Source organism: Epinephelus lanceolatus, chromosome 17 (assembly GCF_041903045.1).
Source record: "Epinephelus lanceolatus isolate andai-2023 chromosome 17, ASM4190304v1, whole genome shotgun sequence".
NCBI classification, from domain to species: Eukaryota; Metazoa; Chordata; class Actinopteri; order Perciformes; family Serranidae; genus Epinephelus; species Epinephelus lanceolatus.
Genome location: NC_135750.1, coordinates 41,440,651 through 41,463,509, shown reverse-complemented (window position 1 = coordinate 41,463,509; position 22,859 = coordinate 41,440,651). Strand labels below are relative to the sequence as shown.

The window sequence follows — 22,859 nt, the reverse complement described above, 5'->3', positions numbered from 1 at the left end:
TCCACAGTGTTAGTGTTAGAATATTATTGATGTATGGCTTTGAGAGTCTTTCCTCTGGAATGCACTGAGAGAAGATTTGAAAAGCTGTCCTGCAATGGTGAATAGGAAGTGAATAAGCCTTCATCTTTCCTGTGAGCAGCTCTTCAACCTGACTCAACAAAGCATTAGCCTCAGCATGGGGTAAAAGGGTTTGAAGAAGGTAAGAACACTATGGACCTCCTCAGCAAATAGACTACAGGGTCAAAATGAGGTGATGGACATAAATCACACAGAACTTTTTCTTTTTTTTTTGTCGTAACATAGATTCTAAGGTGAAGTTTAGAACTTTCATTCAAACCATGTACCATAAACACTTAAACTGAGAGTGACTGAGCCTTGAGATTCATTATCCTTACCACTTTTCAGTAAATATCCACAGCTTGTTGTGTGTTTGTGTGTGTTTAAGGTGTATGTTTCAATTTTCATTGCTCCAACAATTTTGGAACATTAGCTCTCTTGTTCCCTTCTTAATGGCTTAGGAAGTCGATGCTAGCTTTAACGGTGCGTCCGGTGGACACATCCACTGCCATAGCCCGAATCTCTGTGTCACCAAACTGCATGAGTGTCTGGATCTCACGGCGCGGTGCTGTGCTTTCCGTTCCACTCACATCCAAGCGAAGTGTCCCACACTTCCTCACGCTGGGCTCACTGATGAATCCCACTTTCTCCTTCTCGGAGCAGTAGACGTGGATGACAATAACCTGCTGAGAGGGCTTGGCCGGCGTGTAGCTCCGTTTCACCATCTCACCCAGTGCCACAGACTGGTCAGCAGCGATGAAGGTGTCAAAGACATCGGTGCACCAGCGTGTGCCATCTTTCACCAGCAGCTTTTCCGGCGGGTGCTTGCCTTCCACAAAGCGATTGAGGACGCCCACCCCATATGTGAGGGGTGAGCGGCGGACTTTAATGATGCTGGGGTCCAGGCCGAACAGCACAGCACCTTTCAGAATGGTAAGGCCAACATCATGGGGTATGATGATGCGGCTGCGGCCCTGGAGCATGTCCTGGACAGCTTGCTGCAGCAGGGGAGACTCAGCAAAGCCTCCGACTAAGAACAGGAACTTTATGTCGCTCACCTCTGGCTTCTCAAACAGCTCAGCTGGAGGACAAAAACAGCATCTCAATGAAGAAAACAGTTGACTACCAAAGGAAGGGCTACATATTCTTTCAGAGAATATTCTTGATCTATTTAGGTTTTTGTTGTTGTTCACTGATGTGCAGTAAGGTAAACTGTATGTGTAACAGTTACACAAGATGTTGATACTGTCTTGGTTTCAATTAGCAAATTCTCTTGAATAGATCTCCAATTTAAAGACCACACCAGATAAAAACACAGCTGCAATCAGGGGCGGAAATCCCGGGGGGGACAGGGGGGACATGACTCCCCCTTCAGTAAAGCTGTCCCCCCCTAGAATAATTTGAGACACAATAATTTTTGAACAGTGCATTAGTATTTATTGAAAGCACAATAAATACTACTGCACTGTTCAGTAGTATTTATTGTGCTATCCCACACTCTTTACAACTGGCGGGGCTGCTTGGCAGCAGTAGCAGCATGTGGCTGGACCCAGCTGCCCACATCGCGCATCGCGGGGTAAGATCTACACACACACAGACACAGTTTAACTTACACAAGTTACAACACATCCCATTTACTGCAGGGTATCCGCGGATCCTTTAAAAGTCTTAAAAAGTCTTAAATTCATGTATCTAAAATTAAGGCCTAAAAATGTCTTAAATTCATTAGAAATGTCTTAAATTGGTCTTAAATTCATTACTCAAAGGTCTTAAAATTGTTGCGGCAGGAATATTTAATCTGACTTTCTTTCTTTTCTTTTTTTTTTCTTGCGGCACTTTTCTGTGAGTGTCCATGCGCCGTCCAATAATGGCGTGCGCTGGCAGTAGCACATACATAATGAATGGGTTCTTTACTTATGAAGGTACTGGGTGGCTGGTTGATTTTTTTTATTATTTTTTTTTTTATTTCAATCCCCCCTATGTTAATCACTTACTGATGCTGTTTTTGAAGTATGAATAAGTCAATAAGTAATTTATTCCACTGAAATATCATTGATGTATTATAGAAGTGATTTATCTTTTTATAAATGACAAAAGGCACATCTGCCTCATTTTCGCTGTGGTATTGTGATACTACTCAGAACCGTGATACTTTCACTGGTATCGTACCGTGGGTCCCAATTTTGGTACCGTCACCACACTAGATGTCACAACCATTCCATTTGGAGTTGCACAGTGAAGCGGCTCTGGTGCCGCTTAAAAAAGTGTTCCCCCACTTTTGGGAGTGGGGGAACACTGCTCTCTCAGAGGCCAAAAGTGTTCCCCTACTTCTAATTTTACAAATTAAGCACTGGTTATAGTACAGCGGGATCCCCCAACCATCGCTTATATTTATAGTTTTTTCGGTCTTAAATTCCATTCAAGGTGGCATTAAAAAGGTCTTAAAAAGTCTTAAATTTAACTTACTGAAACCTGCAGATACCCTGTACTGTTACAACAAGCCCCAAGCCCAGGCTGATAATATAAACTGTTTGCAACATTTCTCCTGCATTGTTCAAAAGCCTACTCAATTTACGAATGCTGCTAAGCTAAAAGCTAATGATTAAGCTCAGAGTTTAGTGATAGTCAGAGAGGACAGGAGAGAAAGAAGAGAGAGAGGACAGGACAAGAGCAGTCAGTGGCGGAGGGGCTCATAGCTAATGGGTACCTGTCTGTAGGCTCTCCACCTGTCAGTGAGACAAACATGAGAGACGTGCAGTTTAACCGACGAGGAGCGGTCATTACGCGCGACTATTACGCACGGTTGTGACGGAACGGCTCATAGCTAATGGGTATCCGTCTGTAGGCTCTCCACCTGTCAGTGAGACAAACATGAAAGACGTGCAGTTTAACCGACGAGGAGCGGTCATTATGCGCAACTATTACGCACGGTTGTGAGGTGCGCAGCGGCAGATCTCACAGCACACTGTTTATAAACCAGTTTAATTGCAGGAAATGTTTAGTTGTTAAGCCATTTCTTGTAAGTATAGACATTCACTCTGCCTGTTGGAGAGATAGAGAGAAGATTAAAGCGTCAAATTGCAGTAAAAGATGCTGTATAAAAGACAGGCTACAACTTTTTTTCCTTGTCCCCCCCTGGAATTATTCTCGAAAATTTTACTGTTTATTGTCCCCCCCAACTATGAAATGGGATTTTCGCCCCTGGCTGCAACGGCCTCTGATGGTTGAAAGGTATAAGGCTCATTTATGCTCAACGTTAGATATAGAGACGAAAGCAGACTTTTGTCCATACTCTGTTTATTTTGTCGGTATTTATGCACTTTTTTTTAAAGCTTAAGCCTTATTTATACTCACTTTACATACAAAAATAGAAGCATCCCTTTCAAACATTGTAAACATCACTGCCCTCATACTCCCATGCATCCTTTATATTGTCATAGATACAGTCATTAGAACCGCTGACATACCTAACATCACATCTGGCTGAGGTCAGTTGTAGACTGTTGTCTATGTGACACACCCAAACAGAGTATGGAAAACCCATGTCGTCATTTGCTGGCAAGGCAAGCAGGATTATAAGACTGGGTGATGTCACATTGGGTTCACACCGGATGTGGAAGCACCTTGATGTGTCAATTGTCGCACAGGTGCATTTCACAGTGCTGGTCAGCGAGCGATTCTGTTCTCTGCTCTGTTTAAATCAGTTGTAGAGCTCTGTCCCTGTCTGCTTGTGTGTGTGATTGTGTATGTATTTTTGTGTCCGTGTGTTTGTGATTGACTGTGTGTGCATGTGTGGCTCTACTTGTCTCTCTCACTCTCTGTTTAGACACAACTGACAAATATGTGTAAGCATGGGATGCATATTCTATCTTTTATCATAGTCAGATCATTTATATAATAATTTCATTTATATTTAATGTGTTTTCTTGCCAAATTGGCTCGTGGCTTAGGGGCCGTTTATACGACAATGATTTCAGTAAAAACAGAAAAGTCTGTCCTTTGCGTTCTAAAAAACTTCTGCGTTTATATGACGATGTTATTGAAACGATCCCCATTCACACTAGGCCATAAGGTGAATGCAGTTATCGTTTCATCTCGTTCCGCCATCTGGGGACTACACGATCTTTACTTCATAAAAAAGATCGATACATGTTCAGCTAATCAGCAGGAGTTCGTAGCTCATAACCCCGCAAGAGTCCTGTGATTGGGGTCGTAATTCGGCACTTGTTCCGTCTGAGTATAATGATCTGTTCCACCTGAGCATAATGAGATTTGGTACACAAGTGGTGGCACGGCCGTCACGTGATCGCGCTACACCAATAAGGTACCCACATTTTGTGTCGCCATGGTTTCATTCAGCAGAGGAAAACAGACCCGGAAGTCCTCAAAACTGAGCAGAAATGAGCTGAAACAGCGCTATTCACATCGCCGTGTCCATGAAACACAATGAGACAAATAGACAATAAGGAGAACTAAGCAAAAATGTCTTAAAACACATTTGATTCAATACCTGGGCATAACCGACGTATTATTACATAGTCAACATAGCTGTCCAGTACGGAATACGAGAACGGCCATGTTTTTTTTTTTTTTGTGTGCACTGTTATCTCGTGATAACGACTTAATATTTCGCTATCTTGATATAACAAAGATTGTTTTCTCGTGTTAACGAATTAATTATCTCGTTATCTTGATATAACAAAGATTGTTTTCCTGTGATAATTGTCAAGTCTGATGATTGCGCACTGGTTAATGTGATCCTCTTGATTTCAGCCTACAAGAGCTGCCGTGGTCCTGCTAGATGCCTCCTGCTGTTATCATTAGTCACACTTCTACTATTATTATACACATATGATTATTGTCACATACCATATATTTCCAAATAGTCACCCGGTGGCATATAGCCGCCGGGCATCTAATAGCCGCCGGGGGTTTGACCCCATTTTACGTATTAAACGCCGGGGTGATTATTTCCTCATTCATTGCCTCAAGGAGGGACAGCCCTGCAGGCAGGGAGAGAGCAGCTTGCGAGGGCTGCTCTCTCCCTGCCTACAGGGGTCAGTGGTGAAGTGGCGCACATGACTCGTGCTACGGATGGACGGACGGACAGACAGACAACCACGTATCGAAAACAGGTAATACATCTGGCTACATTTTTCCCACATCAAATATCCATGATCACCTACACCCGCGTGCGTCCGGAATTCCAAAAAGTAGCCCGGGCGTTTATTTCACAAAATCGATTTTCACCCCAGGCATTTAAAAGAACCAGGGGCTATTTGCTCAAGGCTTTTATTTTCTTTTGGTTTTTTTTGCACCGACCTGCACCAGGCCGTTATTTGGTTACAGTTCCTGTCCAGTATGTTTTTAGTGCAAAAATACTGTATAATGTAGGGGTGAGTTTGTGTACAAAAATCTCTAAACGTTTAGAGTGGGTCATTTTTTTCATGTACACGGGTTTCACTGCTGGGTGGTGCTATTGCATTATACCAGTAAAGCCCCAGTTATCTGAATACCAACCGAATGGGCCATTTAACCAATGGTTACAGGCTGCCACACCGAAAGAGGCCAACTCACTGGTGCTATTTTCATTGATTTATCTAAGGCTTTTGATATGGTTGACCACTATCTTCTTCTGGACAAACTGTTTTCTATTGGTTTAAGTCAACAGGCTGTATTATGGTTTAATGCATACCTCCACAATAGACGTCAGTATGTTTCTTTTCATGGTTCTCAGTCCGACTATTTGGTTGTGGATAAAGGTGTTCCACAGGGTTCTACCTTGGGACTACTCCTTTTTTCCATTTTTATCAACGACCTACCTCATTTATGCACAAACTGTCTTGTTCATCTTTATGCCGATGATACTGTTATTCACACCTCCAACTCCAACATATCTCAAATCCAACATTCCCTACAGCTTGATTTCAACTCTGTTCAACAATGGCTCTTTAACAACAGACTCCTACTCAATCAAAAGAAGTCTTGCAGCATGGTTTTTGGTACACGACACACCCAATCTTATCATCATAACCTGCCCATTCATTTTGTTGATGGCTCACCTCTCCATAAAGTTGACTCATTTAAATATCTTGGACTTTGGATCGACCCTGAACTTTCATTTAAACCCCATATTGATTATATCATAAAAAGAACTTACGGCTGTCTTTCCTCATTATATCGCTCAATCAACTGTTTTACATTTCCAATCAGAAAAAGGATTATCTCCCAGCTGCTATTACCCATCATAGACTATATCATATACCAAAACACCTCTGACACCAACCTCAGGCCCCTTAATGTTGTTTTTAATTCATTATGTAGGTTTATTTTGCGATGTCCCTTCAGAACTCACCATTGTCACCTGTATGAATCACTTAACTGGCTACAGCCCAAATCCATAAGTCAGTTCCACTGGGTTATATTCATTTTTAAATGTATTTACTCTAATTGTCCCTCTTATTTAAAATCACTTCTGATTCCCTTCAGATTCTCACATTCTCTCAGAAACATGCAATATCCCTTCTATTCTGTACCCATCATCTCAAAAGAAATTGGCTGTAAAGCATTTAGATACAAAGCCCCATCTGACTGGAATAATCTTCCACTCTCTCTAAGATCAATCTCCTCCTTTTACTGTTTTAAGTCATCCCTTTTTCCCATCTCAAAACTAACTGCTCATGTTTTTAATTTACGCACTAATCAGTCTCTTGTGTCAAAAACTGTAATATCTTACTGTTTTATTCAAGCTGTCGTATGAAGTGTGTTTATTTTCCTAATCCTGGGTTACTGTACTATGTATATATGTGACTACCTCTTGAAGCTCATCGAGAGAATGCCAAGAGTGTGCAAAGCAGTAGTCAGAGCAAAGGGTGGCTATTTTGAAGAAACTAGAATATAAAACATGTTTTCAGTTATTTCACCTTTTTTTGTTAAGTACATAAGTCCACATGTGTTCATTCATAGTTTTGATGCCTTCAGTGAGAATCTACAATGTAAATAGTCATGAAAATAAAGAAAACGCATTGAATGAGAAGGTGTGTCCAAACTTTTGGCCTGTACTGTATATGTATAAATATATGTATGTGTGTATCTGTATATATATATACATATATATATATATATATATATATATATATATATATATATATATATATATTATACCTCTTTTTTTTTTCTGCCTAACATCTGAGATATGGGGGTGGGATGGGTGAGGGTGAGTGAGTTGTCTGTATTTTGTTTATTGTAATGTACTGTCTGTATTGTATTGTATTGTAATGTTTGTATGTCTTAGTATTGTTTTGTCTTTATTGTATGTATGTACTGAATGTTGTTTTTTGTGTTGTATATCTCTGTATGTGTCTCTTGGACCCCCTTGAAAATGAGATGCTGCATCTCAAGGGGCTATCCTTAAATAAATTCAAATATCACCATTCCGACGGTCCGCCATCCCGAATTCTGGTCCCTGAGTCCTGACAGTAAGCTATGGCGAACCTGTAGAAGCCGTATTTCTCATGTATGTCTGCGATTTTCACCAGGGACGCACACGAATAATTCAGGCAGACATTACCTGCTTTTCAGCGAACTCCTCTGGTAATTTCATTAAAAGGCATGGCATATAGGTCCACAGTAACTTATTATTATTATTATTATTGGGTCTTATAAGAGTGGGCTACAATGAGTACCGGGCCATCAAATCACAGCATCCACGGTGAGAGGACACGGAATTGTGTGCGCTTTTACGCACGCGGGTGTAGGTGATCACGGATATTTGATGTGGGAAAGATGTAGCCAGATGTATTACCTGTTTTAGATACATGGCTTTCTGTCCGTCCGTCCATCCGTCAGTCCATCCGTCTGTCCGTCCGTAGCACGAGTCATGTGCGCCACTTCACCACCGACCCATGCGTAAAAGCACAAACAGTCCCTCAGCCCTGCAGGCAGGGAGAGAGCAGCCCTCGCGAGCTGCTCTCTCCCTGCCTGCATGGCTGTCCCTCCTTGAGGCAATGAATGAGGAAATAATCGCCCCGGCGTTTAATTGTACCGGCGTTTAATACACAAAATGGGGTCAAACCCCCGGCGGCTATTAGATGCCCGGTGGCATATAGCCGCCGGGCAACTATTTGGAAATACGGTATGTGACAATAATCTTATGTGTATAATAACAGTAGAAGTGTGACTAATGATAACAGCAGCAGCAGGAGGCATCTGGCAGGACCACGGCAGCTCTTGTAGGCTGAAATCAAGACGATCACATTAACCAGTGCACAATCATCAGACTTGACAATTATCACGGGACAACAATCTTTGTTATATCGAGATAACGAAATAATAAGTCGTTATCACGAGATAACAGCGCACAAAAAACAAAAAAACATGGCGGTTCTCGTATTCCACACTGGACAGCTATGTTGACTATGTAATAATACGTCGGTTATGCCCAGGTATTGAATCAAATGTGTTTTAAGACATTTTTGCTTAGTTCTCCTTATTGTCTATTTGTCTCATTGTGTTTCATGGACACGACGATGTGAATAGCGCTGTTTCAGCTCATTTCTGCTCAGTTTTGAGGTCTGTTTTCCTCTGCTGAATGAAACCATGGCGACACAAAATGCGGGTACCTTATTGGTGTAGCGCGATCACGTGACGGCCGTGCCACCACTCGCGTACCAAATCTCATTACGCTCAGGCGGAACAGATCATTACGCTCAGACGGAACAAGTGCCGAATTACGACCCTGATCACAGGACTCTTGCGGGGTTATGAGCTACAAACTCCTGCTGATTAGCTGAACATGTATCAATCTTTTTTATGAAGTAAAGATCGTGTAGTCCCCAGATGTCGGAGCGGAAATGAGTTTCTGTGAGACTTTTTCTGATTCACCTTACGGCCTACACGGAGCCGCAAAATCTACTGGAAACGCTGTAGTATGTACGCCAGGCCAATGGGTGGCAGTGTAAATTTGCAAAGCAACACCACGGCATGACGCCATGCGCCTGTGCTGAAGCGCCTTCCTCTACAACACAGTGACACAATGGCGAAAGCATGCACAGATAACTTTGTCTGGATGGACGACGAGGTGGAGTTGCTACAGTAACAGATCTACACTTCACTTCAAATCAACAGGGTGAGCAGCACAAACAGAGCTCGGCATTGTTGCTGTGATGGTCGGAATGCCTAGTGACTGGAACCGTAATGCGCATGTCCGTTTTCAGAGGAACTGCATATTGCACGTTTACATGACAATAGAGATGCTGCCATTTCCAAAACGTTGCACTCTGGAACCCATTTTCAAATCATTGCATTTTCAGGCAACCAAAATGCCACTGTCATGTAAACGATTGGCCAAACGCAACTAAAGTTTACTGTTTTCAGTTGAAATCGTTGTCGTATAAACGGCCCCTTAGGCACCGTAACCATTGCTGAAGATCATGAGCTGGCCTGGGTGCTCGGCGCTGCACCTTATAGTGTGAACAGCCCAATCAGTTAACAAAAGCGCTGAGAGCAAGCAGGCAGCCCTCCTTCCAAAGCACTTCTGCATCCAGTGTGAGCCCAATTGTTATAATTCTACTAAATTCTACTTGGATCTTATTTTCAGAGATTTTCTGACAATATAGCAGAGAGACGCACGCAGTGAGACTATTAAACAGTAGCCAGATTATTTAAACCACTTTATTCGTTAGTGACTGGCATCTAAATTTTCAATAATAGATCAGCCAGTGGATTTCTAACTGCTAAACGCTTAATGAACTTAATGAACCCCATGTGGTTTACAGTCCTGTTAGCATTTGTTTAGTCTCTCTGATTTATTGACAGAAAAATACTACATGAAGCAAGTATGTGCTGCTTTTTACTGTTACATTTTGCAGACAATCTTGGACATAGATCCTCACTGCAGGGTTAGGTTACAATTGCTTCTGTAAATGAATCGCTCATTGAACTTTCTACAGTCCCTTGTGGCAGTTGTAAAATTAGGTACATTACATGGTATACAGTGTCTGATACATAGTTTTCCATGAGGTACTACAGCGACACTACAACACAATGACAACTAACTATATCTTGATTTTGTATAAATGTCAGCATGAAAAACACTGTTTTAATTGGCAGCTACAAGATTTATTTGACCGCAAAGGTGATAAATACTGCGTGTGTATATGTGTGTTGAGGTGCTGAAATGTAGCTTACTGAGATGTTGGATGATGTGGTCTATGGTGGGCTTGAAGAGGGAATTCATGGCATCTGGACTCATCCTCAGCATCCCCTGTGACGACCATTTAACAAAGTCCACACTAGGAGAGGATGTAAGAGCATATGAAGAACTGAATAAGTATAAATAAGTTCATCTGCAGTCAGGGCTGAGTAATATGATCAAAAGCAATATTACAATATTTATGTGTACAAATTGAAGATAACAATATATATCACAATACAGCAAGAGTTTGCCTAATCTAACACATTCTCACTGAACTTGTCAAATGTTGCCTTTTGGTCAGTGGACTTTCATGTTCACACATGACATGCCAGGTATCCTGGGTGTGTCTGTTGCTGATGCTCTGGATCGCTATGTCAATTTATGCCTGTTTCATGCATTGTGGCTTTTTTTAAAATACACTTCAGTTTTCAGAGGAAATTTACAGTTTCTGCTTGTTAGATGTATACAGTCTTTTTTAAAATAATCATACAACATCGGCAACAAAAGCACATGGTTAGGTTTAGAGAAAAAAAAAACACCTTGGTTTGGCTCTACAGTCATACAGGAAGCGAACACTGGGCTCCTAGGTAAAAGTCCGGTGTTTGTAGGATCCCATCCACCACCCCTCCCATCCCCCCTACAGGGCATTTCCAGCTCCAGCTGTTATGAGATGGCGTTTCAAAGTGACACCATCTGGCAGTGTTATACAGCAAAACTGCTGGTGAATTGTACCACCCGGCGGCAAATCATACTGCCACAAATAGATGCCTTTTTTGGTCTAAATCATATATCAAATAAAAATAAAACTAATAACATGTTGAGTGCACTGAACTGTGTTCCTGTTATTATGACATCAGACAAAACTGTTCATACATAGGCTTCAGGTACAATCTGCTAAATAATGCTAACATAATCATATAAAAAAAAATAGCACAATGTTCATATGATCATGATTCTATTCCACTGAAAGTCGCTAAAAAATACTATTGGATTATGGCTCAGTGCTATCTGCAAAACTATACTGGTCTAGACACATTTTATTACAAATAGGATAAAAGTCCTGTGGATCTGATAAAAAGGGTCTATTAAAGCTGTGTATATAATGCTGACATTAATGTAATTTAAAAATGGCATGGAAACAATGACAACAATGTTATCAACGTATTTTACTGTGACCTTTGTTCATTCACCAGACCTGATGCGCCACAATACAAAACAAAGATTCCATAGCCATGGTGCTGTGCGCTAAATGCCAACATCAACCTGCTAATATGCTCTCAGTGATAATGTCAACATGTTGATGTTTAACAATCAGTGTCTCTGTGTGGTGGTGCGTAGGTGTGTCTCTGTACCAGTTTCATGTCTGATGAAGGGCCTGTGCCCGAAACGTCACATGTGGTGATATTCAGATTAAATCTTGGGAGCTGTATCTAGTGTGCGGACTCAACTTTTTCTGCATTGATGCCTCTTTGTGGTCCAGCACCTAGACTAAGCCTTTTCTAGGATGTGCGTGTCCTTTTGTTCTCTTTGACTTTTTGATTGGCACAGCACTCCCCGAGTGACTCCCATTTTTTAAGACATCCACAGCTGTGTCTTGATTTTCACAAAACACTCCACCACCATGGATTCTAGTGCTGCTGCTACCTTTGAGTTCACTCAAGAGGATTACTTGTGCATTATTTTGCAAGACTCAGTGTTCAGTGGCATCAGCTGAGCCAATGCTGAGGTTTCCACCAGGACTCTGGAAAGACTGCAGGAAAGAGAAACACATTTATACCTGCACACAGTCACACTCAGTGACTATATGAGAGTGAAAAGGATCCCACGCGGCCTAAGGATTAACAAGGGCCCCATTATTGGCAAAGACAATGATACCTTCTGTGACAGATGGAGCGAGATATTGAATAAATGTTCATTTGATTTGATGGCACTCACGATCCAGGAGGTGTCGCCAAATCTCGCAGGACAAACGACTTCTGGGAAACGAGCTCGCAGACATGGACAAACTCAAACAGCTCTTGGACCTGTGTGAACATCTCAAGAATGAACTAGCCAAAGAAATAACCACCTCCAAGAAGAGGAAGTTTTAAAGAGATGCTGCAGATTACGACAGCGGGAGAGTGTATCAATGGAAAAATCCGACTTTGTGGAGGACACGAGGATCCAGGGCCGAAAGCAGCAAAGATCGGAGAGGTAATGTTAACTTTGCATCGACTTACGGCCGGGCTCCACCGGGCACGCCAGCAGCGCGTGTCCTGTAGCAGCTCGCCCCCCCTGTTAATCAATTACAGCGGCTCCACCGGCAACGAGAGAGGCGCGACAACCCCCATCTGTGGCGCGACAACTCTCTATTTTACGCAGCTCTTCTATTTTTGTCGCGCTACGCTCCCCTACGCGACCCTCCAGCAGATAAAAACTACATGAAATAGTGTGCTAAACAAGCACAATGTGTTTTTAAATGAATAAACCATTATCAGAGGTGATATGTGATGATTTATTTTCATGCATTTACCCATGTTTATCCGTGTAAATGTCCGTGGCGGACATTTGAAAACGAGTAGCCTAGATGACAAACAGTACAGTAAACTTGTAGATAACTCAAATATATGTAATAACTTAGATGGAAAATGCTTTAACATTTCATGCAGCCTACATGCAGCCTCTCGGGTCGGCAAACGGTAAACAACCCTGCTGGCTTCTCTGCGTGTCGCTTCCGTACGCAGTCAGTGGAGCCCAAATTATGCTGCCTTCTATTGGTAGCCGGAACCGGGATTGATACGGTTTCCGGTCCGGAAAGGTACAAAAGAACACCTGTTCTACCCGGAGGTAGTCATATAAATCCGACAAGGAATGACCGGCCTGGATTGCCAAACGAATGCGGCATAATACGCCATGACGCTACGCTGACGTGACGCTTACGTTTGCAGCCGGTGGAGCCTGGCCGTAACCGTCACCAAACAGTACCAGTCGACTACAGACCTGGAGGAGGACTCCGAATCCAGTGCCCACTCTCATACAAGCGGCTCTTTTTTAGACGGCAGGAGAGGCGACGAATCCAGGAGACCATTTCATGCACAAAGAAGAAGAAATGCCTGGCGGGGGAAGGGCTGCTCCCGTCAGAGATCCATATCCGACTCGCTGGAGACAGAACAGGTACACAATGTAATTAATTTATCTAGTCAAACTATACCTGTTTGGCCGCCTTAAGCAGAGGCCTCATCAGTCATTTGTTCCCACCACACACTGCAAAGATTTTGACATCATCGTAGACTTGCATAAATTCTTTTGGACGTTGAGGCTTAAAGAGTTTTTCAGTGGCAATGACAGGCCTTCTCCTAACTCTCCTCCGGTCTCCATCCAAGGTACGGACGAGGTGACGCAACACGCTGATGCCACCAGCACGAGTCAAAGAACCATCACTGGAGCACAATCTCACTTCAGAGGTAAAAGTACCTTTATTCCCCCTAACAAGAGAAATGCCTCTATTGACACCTACTGTAGGTAGGTTGAGAATGATGTTTCCCTCCTCCTCAAAAGAAAAAAGGAATACAGAGTGTCTCATAATCTGACTAAAAATCAGTTAAGAGAATTAAAGGCTCTTAAAAATGACAGCACACTGGTCATCCGGAGTGCAGTTAAGGGTGGCGCTATCGTCATCCAGGACCGCACCGCATATAAGGGTGAAATCCAGAGACAATTAAGCAATACGACATTTTACAGACAACTTAATCACAATCCCACACAAGAGTTTAAAGAGCACATCAGGAGGAAATTGGATTCTTTTCTGGAGAGTGGACAAATCACCAGAACTGAACACAGCTTCATGGTTGTGGACTCTCCTGTGACACCAGTGCTGTACACCCTACCTAAAATACACAAAAGCTACACAGATGTCCCTCCAGGTCGGCCTATTGTTGCTGCCATCGGCTCACTCACAGAAAACATTTCAGCCTTCGTAGATCACTTTCTCCAGCCTTTGGTCATGTCACTTCCATCATATGATAAAGACTCCATGGAATTCATTAAAATGATTCAATCCATCGAAATGCCAGAGGAATCTTTTTTAGTGACTATGGATATTGAATCCCTATATACAAATGTACCTTTTGAAGGGGGGTTAAGGGCTTCAGAATTTTTCCTCAATCAGCGTTCTCATGGCATTCCCAGTACTATTTGTATTTTGGATCTCATTGAGACTGTACTCACCTCCAACTTTTTTCTGTTTGGCCCTGACTTCTACCTCCAGGTGTCAGGAAAGGGTATGGGAGCAAAAATGGCTCCTAGCTTTGCTTCCCTCTACTGTGGATTCTTTGAACATGATATCATCTTCAACCAACAATGCAATCCTCATCTACCCTTCATCTCCAGCTGGAGGAGGTACATAGATGATGTATTTTTTGTCTGGAGTGGTTCTGAAACACAACTTTAGGAATTCCATGACTTCATAAACACTAACAACCACCACTTGAAATTCACCATGGACTATGATAAACACAAGATGAACTTTTTAGATATCCTTGTGTACAGAGATCAAAACAGACTTTGTTCTAATCTGTACCGTAAGAGCACTGACAGAAACTCCATTCTCCACGGCACATCTTTCCACCCAGTACCATTGAAAAAGAGTCTGCCCATTTCACAGTTCAGTTGCATCCGACGCATCTGCAGCTCTGATGTTGATTTCCAAATCCAGGCAGATGACCTAGAGAAACGTTTTCTACACAGACAATACAAACATGAGTGGGTTACACAGACGCGCACCAAATTTGAAAATGTATCACAGACTGAGTGTCTCCAACGCACCAGAGCCAAAACAGCAGACTCCAGAGTCAACTGCATTGTTCAGTACTCTCCTCTGGGCAAAGCATTTGAGGACATCATCAGGAAACACTGGCACATTGTTGAGTCTGATCCCACACTCAAGTTCTTCACCTCACCTCCTCGGATTGTCTATAAGAGACTACCTAACCTGAGCAATATGCTGGTGAGAGCCCACCTCCCACCACTTGCGCAGCCTCATTTTTTACTGACTGTTCCCCATGGTAACTACAGATGTGGCCGTTGTACTCAGTGTAACTTCACACATAAAACACAAATTTTCAGCCACCCAAGTACTGGTAGACCTTTCAACATCAATGGCATGATTACTTGTAACACCAAGAATGTCATCTACATTCTTAAATGCCCGTGTGGCTTAGCCTACGTTGGAAAGACTACTAGAGCATTAAAAACTAGGATCTCAGAGCACAGGTCCAGCATCCGTAACCATGACAACAGAAGCTCAGTAGCAGTACACCTTACAGAGACTTCACATAATGTGTGCTCCCTTAGATATGTTGGTATTGAACAGGTCAAACTACCCAGTCGGGGAGGTGATGTAAACTCTCTTTTACTGAGGAGAGAAGCATTTTGGATCTACACCCTTGGCACTCTTTCTCCGAAAGGTCTAAACGAGGAGTTTGACCTGAGGCCTTTCCTGTGACACTTCCTTTTGACTGTTCTATGCGTTGTATGCTTGCTCTTAGTGTTTGATCCATTATTATGCTGATGTTGATGATGATGATGTTGACTCTTGTATTTTGATGATGATTACCTTGTGCTGACATTAGCATTTGATGCTTGTGGTTGTTTGTGGGTTTTGGTACATGGCATCATTGCTCCAGTGGTGATGTTGACATGACTTTCTCTTATTTTCTCTACTTGTATATAGCTGTGGACAATATGAAATGTCTTGTTCTTCTATATCACTACTTTTTAGAGTAGCAGAGGTGCCTCTTCTTTCAGGTATTTCTTCTACTTTCTTTTTTCTTCTTGATATTACATCACAGTATTAGGGACGTCCCGATCCGATATTCGGATCGGTATTGGCTGCCGATACTAGCAAAAAACGGGCATCGGCATCGGATCAGACTGCATGGAAAAATGCCGATCCAAGAACTCCGATCCAGTTTTTCACGGAATCTGCTCCAGGTTTTCCGGCCAGCCCAGCGCTCCGCGAGTCAAGCAGTCTATTCCAGTGATCCGCTCCAGCTCTTACTATCAATCCAACAGGCCAGCATGCAGACGGCAGACACAGGAGGGTAGGAAGAGTAGCGGTCAACTTAGTTAACTGACTATTTGTTTTCTGCTCTGGTTTTTTGAGAGTGATATTTTTATTTGGTTTACACTCTTACTGTTTAAGTAAAGAGCACTGATGGCACTGTTTTGGGCACAATTAGTGAAATTGGAGCCATGGATGGACTACAAAAACACTACTAAAATATCTGAAAAGGAAAGGCTACATTGTTTGTTAAATGCCAACAGTGTCTTGTGGTGTTAAACTTTTTTTTAATTTATTAGGGGAGCAAAGCACAAGTGTGTGGAGTCTTGCTGCTATTTTAATTTCATTGTTAGACATTTTAAAGATTTCTTGTGTTGATCTATTTTCTATTTATTAAGGGGCCAAAGCAAACCAGCTATATTTTTTATTTAATGTTAATGTTCAATTTAAGGTTTGTTTATTTAACCCTGTTAACAATAAACAGGTCAGTTTCTCATACCAACTGTTGTGGATCATTCTTACTAACCCAATTAAGTAGTTGTTCTTGTTAGAATAATATTGCTTGATCAAACCTTTTCTAACATGACAGCCAACAAAATAAGTGAATATCTATAATACGCGCTTGGATCGGATTGGTATCGGTATCGGCCAAAACTCAAGGCTGTAATATCAGTAACGGATCGGAAGTGAAAAAGCTGGATCGGGACATCCCTACACAGTATGACGGTTTATACCTGATGTTCTTTGTCATGTGATATTCAAGTTGTTTCGATCTTACTTTTTCACATGCTGATTGTGATTATCATTATTGCTGTGTATTGATGTGAAGTGATGTGTATTGATTATTAGCATTATTGATGATCATTTGTATTGTACTTTGGGGATTCGATATGATCATATATGTGTATTTTTTATTATTCTTTTGTTTACCACATCATATGACCTGTCAGATGATCCCTGACATTGATTTAAGCAGGTGTGTCTCTGTACCAGTTTCATGTCTGATGAAGGGCCTGTGCCCGAAATGTCACATGTGGTGATATTCAGATTAAATCTTGGGAGCTGTATCTAGTGTGCGGACTCAACTTTTTCTACATTTCTATAACAATCAGTGATTACCATGTTCACCATCTCAGTCTTGCATGTTAGAATGCTAACATTTACTACTTAGCATATAACACAAATGATGAGGCTGATAGGTTGGTCATTAGTTCTGAGGGTATTTGGTTATAGAACCAAAGTATTGGACACATTAAAATGTTGACCTGATGATGGAGTTAAATGAAAAGTCACGGGATTAACAAAGGCAGCAAGATTCATCCTCTAAGGACCATGAAGCAATCCACCCAACAGTACTGAGATATTTCAGTCTGGACTAAAGTGGTGGACTGACTGACATTACCAACTCTATACCGCTAAAGCACCCTCCTTCCTGTGCCTCTTTGACACTTCTGACAGTACTTCAACTCAGTGTTCACCTGAACAAAGGTTAAGAGGCCACTATACTCCGTCAGATCTCCTTGTCAGATGGTCAAATAGTTTTTGGAAACCCCCTCCCCTCAAACTTTTCTGACATGAGATGGGGGCTGTGCTAGACCATTTCTATAACTTTTCAAAACTGGCAATCTAATATTCACACCCACGTCATGCAGTTATCTGCCAGCTGTCTGTAGGTGATGAACATCTCTCTCCCTCTGCTTCTCTTTATTCTTGACACAGCTATTTCTTTGACTTGTCATGTGAACAATGGAGTGCAACACCAAAAATGTGTTCTGAGAAAGACTGTCTAAAAATCAGAGGTGTCCTGAGCAGATCAGGAGGATACAGGCATATTTTAGAGGATCAGCTAAAATAAAGCCAACCAAAATCCTATCCTTCTGTTATTGTAATTTGCTGTATTTTGTCCATGTCAGCCTGCTAGCATTGCACTCACAGACAGTACAAAATAAACTGATGTAGCCACTGTGTAGCCAGTGGTATGTGAACTACCATTCTGAAGCCTAAAATTTGGCATTATGGCCATCGCCATCTTGTTTTTTGAAGCCAGGAGTGACCATATTTGGATGATAGGGTGGAGCTGTTGAGGAGCGAAGGGTGGATCTGACTGGGAAACCTGAGGACACCACCATGGTAGTGACTTGTCAATCACAAGGGAGCCACACCCCAAAGCATACCCTGCTTTATGATCGATTTTTTTTTTGGAAATGAACAAAGTGAACATCATGCTGTATTGAAGAAAACTTGAAACTAGCGATTAAGACCATAAAGTCATTAGGAAAGTGTTTACTGAGGTAACAAATTAAGTGAAAATTAGTGTCATTTCCTTATCAACTTTGATACAATCAGACTTCTTTTTGCAACTGTTGGAGTTGCCCCCAGGTGGCTAATAGAAATAATTCAGGTTTAAGGCACTTCTGCATTGGCTTCACTTTTCAGACCTAGAGAAAATTAAGTAAATACATTTACTCAACCGTACTTAAGTACAATTTTGTGCTACTTTTGTCATGCCCTCCACCTCTGCATAGCCTGCAGTGTCTCTCTCTCCCCCTCTCCTTTTCCCTCTCTGTGTTTGTCTGTGATGGCTTGGAGAGGACATGGGCGTGCCAGACACTCCTACCAGGACTCAGCTCTTCCACATCCACCTTGCCAGATCGTGTTGCCTGTTCAGTCAGTCTGTTTTCAACTTGCTGCCTTTTTGCCTCACCATAATCCTGTTTTCCTCTCCCTGCAGATCTGTCCGCTCTGCTTTCAGTCCCTGTCTCCACATCTCATCCTGTTGGCCTCATCTCCTTGCTCTGGATCCCTAAGCGGCTCAGCTTCACGCCGGAATCCCCCTGGATCAGTTCAGCTCAGGTTTCCCGGGTTTGGCACCCTGCTCTATTCAGCCCTGGCTTCCCCTCTGCTGAATGAAACTACTGGCTCACATCCATTTCATATTCCCTGCAATTAACATCTTCAGTAACTCAAACTCAAACTCCTGTCTCCTGCCTCTCTGTGTCTTGCACTTGGGTTCAGTCCACTGCATTTCAGAGGGAAATGCTGTACTCCACCAAATTAATTTTGACAGCTTTAGTTACTCACTATTTTGCAAATTCAGATTACTAATACAAAATATCACTCAACTAAAACAATGACATTAAATAGATTAATCTATCCAGCAGTATATAAAGTAATTCAAATGAACTCTACCTTCACCAGCTGCAACATCAATGTGATGAGCACATTAATGTTTCAGTTATATAATCAAGTCAGTTTACATCCGTGTCTGTGAAAACATGGATGCTTCACACACATCTTCCCCTGGCAGCACAGAAGATTTACAATCAGCACAGTTTCAAGGTAGACACCCAAGATTAGAGTCACCAGTTTAGTATCTGACCAAATGTCTCCCCTTCTGTTCCTGAGATATGACATTGAATAATGGACAGAAAAGTGTTTTATGCAGAATATTATGATGCCACAGTAAAGTTGACCTTTGACCTTTAGCGTATAAAATGCCAATTTTAAAGAAATTACCTAGATATCACGTTCACAAGAATGAGACAGATAAGTTCACAGTGACCTTTGACCACCAAAAACTAATCAACAGTGTCATAGATTAATCATGTGCTATTTGCCTCAGTCCTATCTCTTAAGGCCTACAGGCATATCTCTTTAGGCCTAATGCAGTCTGTCTCTCAAAGCATAAATCCTGAAAGAATCCATAGTATCCGTCTGTCTGATCCCACGTGTGTTCATGTTAGCCCCTCCAAAGACTTTCCAGCACAATGAGACAGACTGAGTTCTTCCAGTTAGGCGTCAGAAGAGCCTGGGGGGCACTGAGCACTCCAGTTTCAACTATATAAATATCTTTTAATGTCCCTCACTGTAGGATTATGAAAATCCACACAGACATGAGACAGGGCCATTAAAATCTAGACTCCACGCTTGTCCCAGAAGTCTCTCAATATATTACTCTAATGGCTGGAAGTGAAAAGTTATAACACCATTTATATCTTCTCCATCTAAGAAAGAGATCTAATGCCATGTTCTTTCATCAAGTCAGGAGGTGAAAAAAAAATCTGTTTCTTGCGTCAGCATTGCCTTTTCAATTTATCTCTTCATAAACCCTGAGATCCAGGAGCACTTCTTATCACATCTGGTTTGACTGTGATGATAAAACTTAAAGTATTTACAGGCATTCCATTTCAAAATCTTTTTTTTTTTTTTAGATTTTAATTTGAAAAAGTTTGCATATGCTTCCTGTCTTCTTGTGTTCTATTATCCATAAACATAATGTCACTACACCTGGTTTAGACACACCATCGGTCATCACAGCTGATTAATTAGCTTCAAACACTGTTTTTAAAGTCATATGCACTGAAATTTTGGGATTTGGTTGAATTTAAAACAGAACAAATAATGTAACAAAGCAAGAAATAATCTACTTCCAAGCAATATTAGGAAAATGTTTTGTGACAGGGAGGGGGGATATAATTTAAGAGAAAAATTCAATCTAAAAACCACTGTGTTCGTACAACTTTGAAAAGTAGGTGTGTTTCAATGTGTGGGTTGGATTTGTGGAATGTATTAGATGAGGAGTTAGAGGGAAGCACTACTATAGAGCACTTTAAAAGGGTGTAAAGAGACAGCATTTTTAGGCCCTGATCACACAGAAAGTGTTTCAGCAGCTGGAGGCTACTTTTTGTAATTGTGTTTAATGAGAATGAAGCTTTTTGCTCGCTGTTTTTGTGTCGCCATGAGCCTCGCGTTTCTGCACTCTAGGCGCCTGGTGTTTTTGCTGGCAAAAACTGTTGGTACTGCTCATGATCCACCGTCTTTTTAGGGTATTTGCTGACGGCCTCTCACCCTCAACCAGAGCTACAGCAAGTACCCTCTGCCTGTCCATTTTAGGAACTAGCTACTAATTACTGTGAAATAAATAAAATAAAATAAATAAACTGTAGATTGATTACACAGGACGGTTAGGGTAAGGTGGTGATGAGGTGGTTGCCTGGCAACAATAAAAAGCTGCAACAAGCATTGTTTTTACCAGTGGCATCCCAAAACAACAACAAAAAAACAAAAACAAAGGGGAGTTTGCATTTTGCAACCTGTAAAATGCTCTCTGTGTGATCAGGGCCTTAGAAAGTATGCAGACAAAGAGGATTATGCTGATGGGTTGGATTATTTATTTATCTTGGCTCTGGTTACTTGGGATGTAAATAAAGTTGAGATGGGGTTTGTATATTTAATATCTAAGACTGTTGTGTATTCATTTATATTAATGATTGTAAATAAGTCTGGGATAGTTGATGGCAATCTAATTTTTAAGTGAGAGATGAATAGTGAGAATGGGGTAGGATTATGTAAATGTACACTTCTTCCTACTCCTTTTCGAGCATCTATGTTGATGTCTTGTTTGTCTTGTTTTTGTTTGTTTTTTTGCTCAGAATAAAGTCATTCATTCATGATGGTTATTATAAAATGTTACCCAGTCATTTGTGAAGAAAGAGTGCCAGCATGTAACTCCCCAAAATCCACAAACTGTAGCCTGTTTGTGGTATGATCTGTTTTTGTACAGATTAAACAAAGGAGATACAATATGCTTCTGTAATGTTGTACAATTCCAGCCTTTATGCTAAGCTAGGCTAACCACCTCCTGGCTACAGCTCTTTACATAACACATAGACATGAGCTTATTATCCATTTCCATATGTCACTCTCAAAGAAAATCAAAAAAGCATATTTCCTAAAATATTAAACTATTCCTTAGAATTCCAAGCATTAAGAAGCAAGCATTTTCAAGCATTTACTACAGCTATGGTATGGAGTTAATGTACTGCCCAAAGTCACCTACAGCAAGAGAATAAGTATCAAGAATCTCCTGTAGTTTTATACTTTGTTGTTTCATATTCTGTTTCTGTAGTCATCTGATGATCTTTTTTAACGGTTAAATAAATATACAAGTGACTTAAGGTTTTTCTCTGCTGCAGGCCTTCTTTATGATCCAGATAAAACAGCTGTATGTTGAAATAAAAACAGTGCAACTTTTAAAAAAATTCAGCTAGTAGCCCAGACTATTAGTTACTTAAAGGGAAATTTCGGTTTATTTCAACCTGTCTCCTATCGTCCTAAATTTGTTTTAAGTGACTAGTGACATAAAAATAATAGTTAGCCTAGATACAGCCGGGGCGCATAGTAGCATCAGACCTGTTAAAAGTAAGTGAACGGGCATACTTCAAGTGCAAAGTTAGTCCACTAAACAGCTTTTTTCCACAAAGACCGCCTCATATCGTTAGGATAAATGTCAGATAACATATAGAAAACGACATGTAAACATGATGTCTTACCTTATCGGTGTGGTGTTGTGTTTGTTTACCATTTAGCTCTGCTTTCCAAAGCGCGGCCGAAATATGGCGAGCTCCAGATAAAGCCCAGCTGGATACTACTCCAGGTGAAGGTGTCTCGTCCTCGGTCACATCCAGACCTTGAAAATAAGGCTGCAACTGGTCCCATTCCTTGCAACAAAGGCATTCCTCTTCTGTGGACACTGGGGCACAGCATCCGGGAACTGCCCATTGGTCC

General features: G+C 41.5%; 1 protein-coding gene across 4 annotated transcripts in view; it reads right to left on the bottom strand.

The window, feature by feature from the left end:
- Positions 1–275: 275 nt before the first annotated feature.
- Positions 276–22,859, bottom strand: part of hspa12a (heat shock protein 12A) — a 224,453-nt gene continuing 201,869 nt past the window's right edge. For all 4 annotated transcript variants that reach the window (XM_078160945.1, XM_033612830.2, XM_033612828.2 and 1 more), the window contains 2 exons: positions 10,246–10,349; positions 276–1,138 (listed from right to left, as the gene is read on the bottom strand). In XM_078160945.1, coding sequence (XP_078017071.1) covers positions 507–1,138; positions 10,246–10,349 — 736 coding nt within the window. In that variant the 3' untranslated portion in view covers positions 276–506. The remainder of the gene's footprint in view (positions 1,139–10,245; positions 10,350–22,859) is intronic.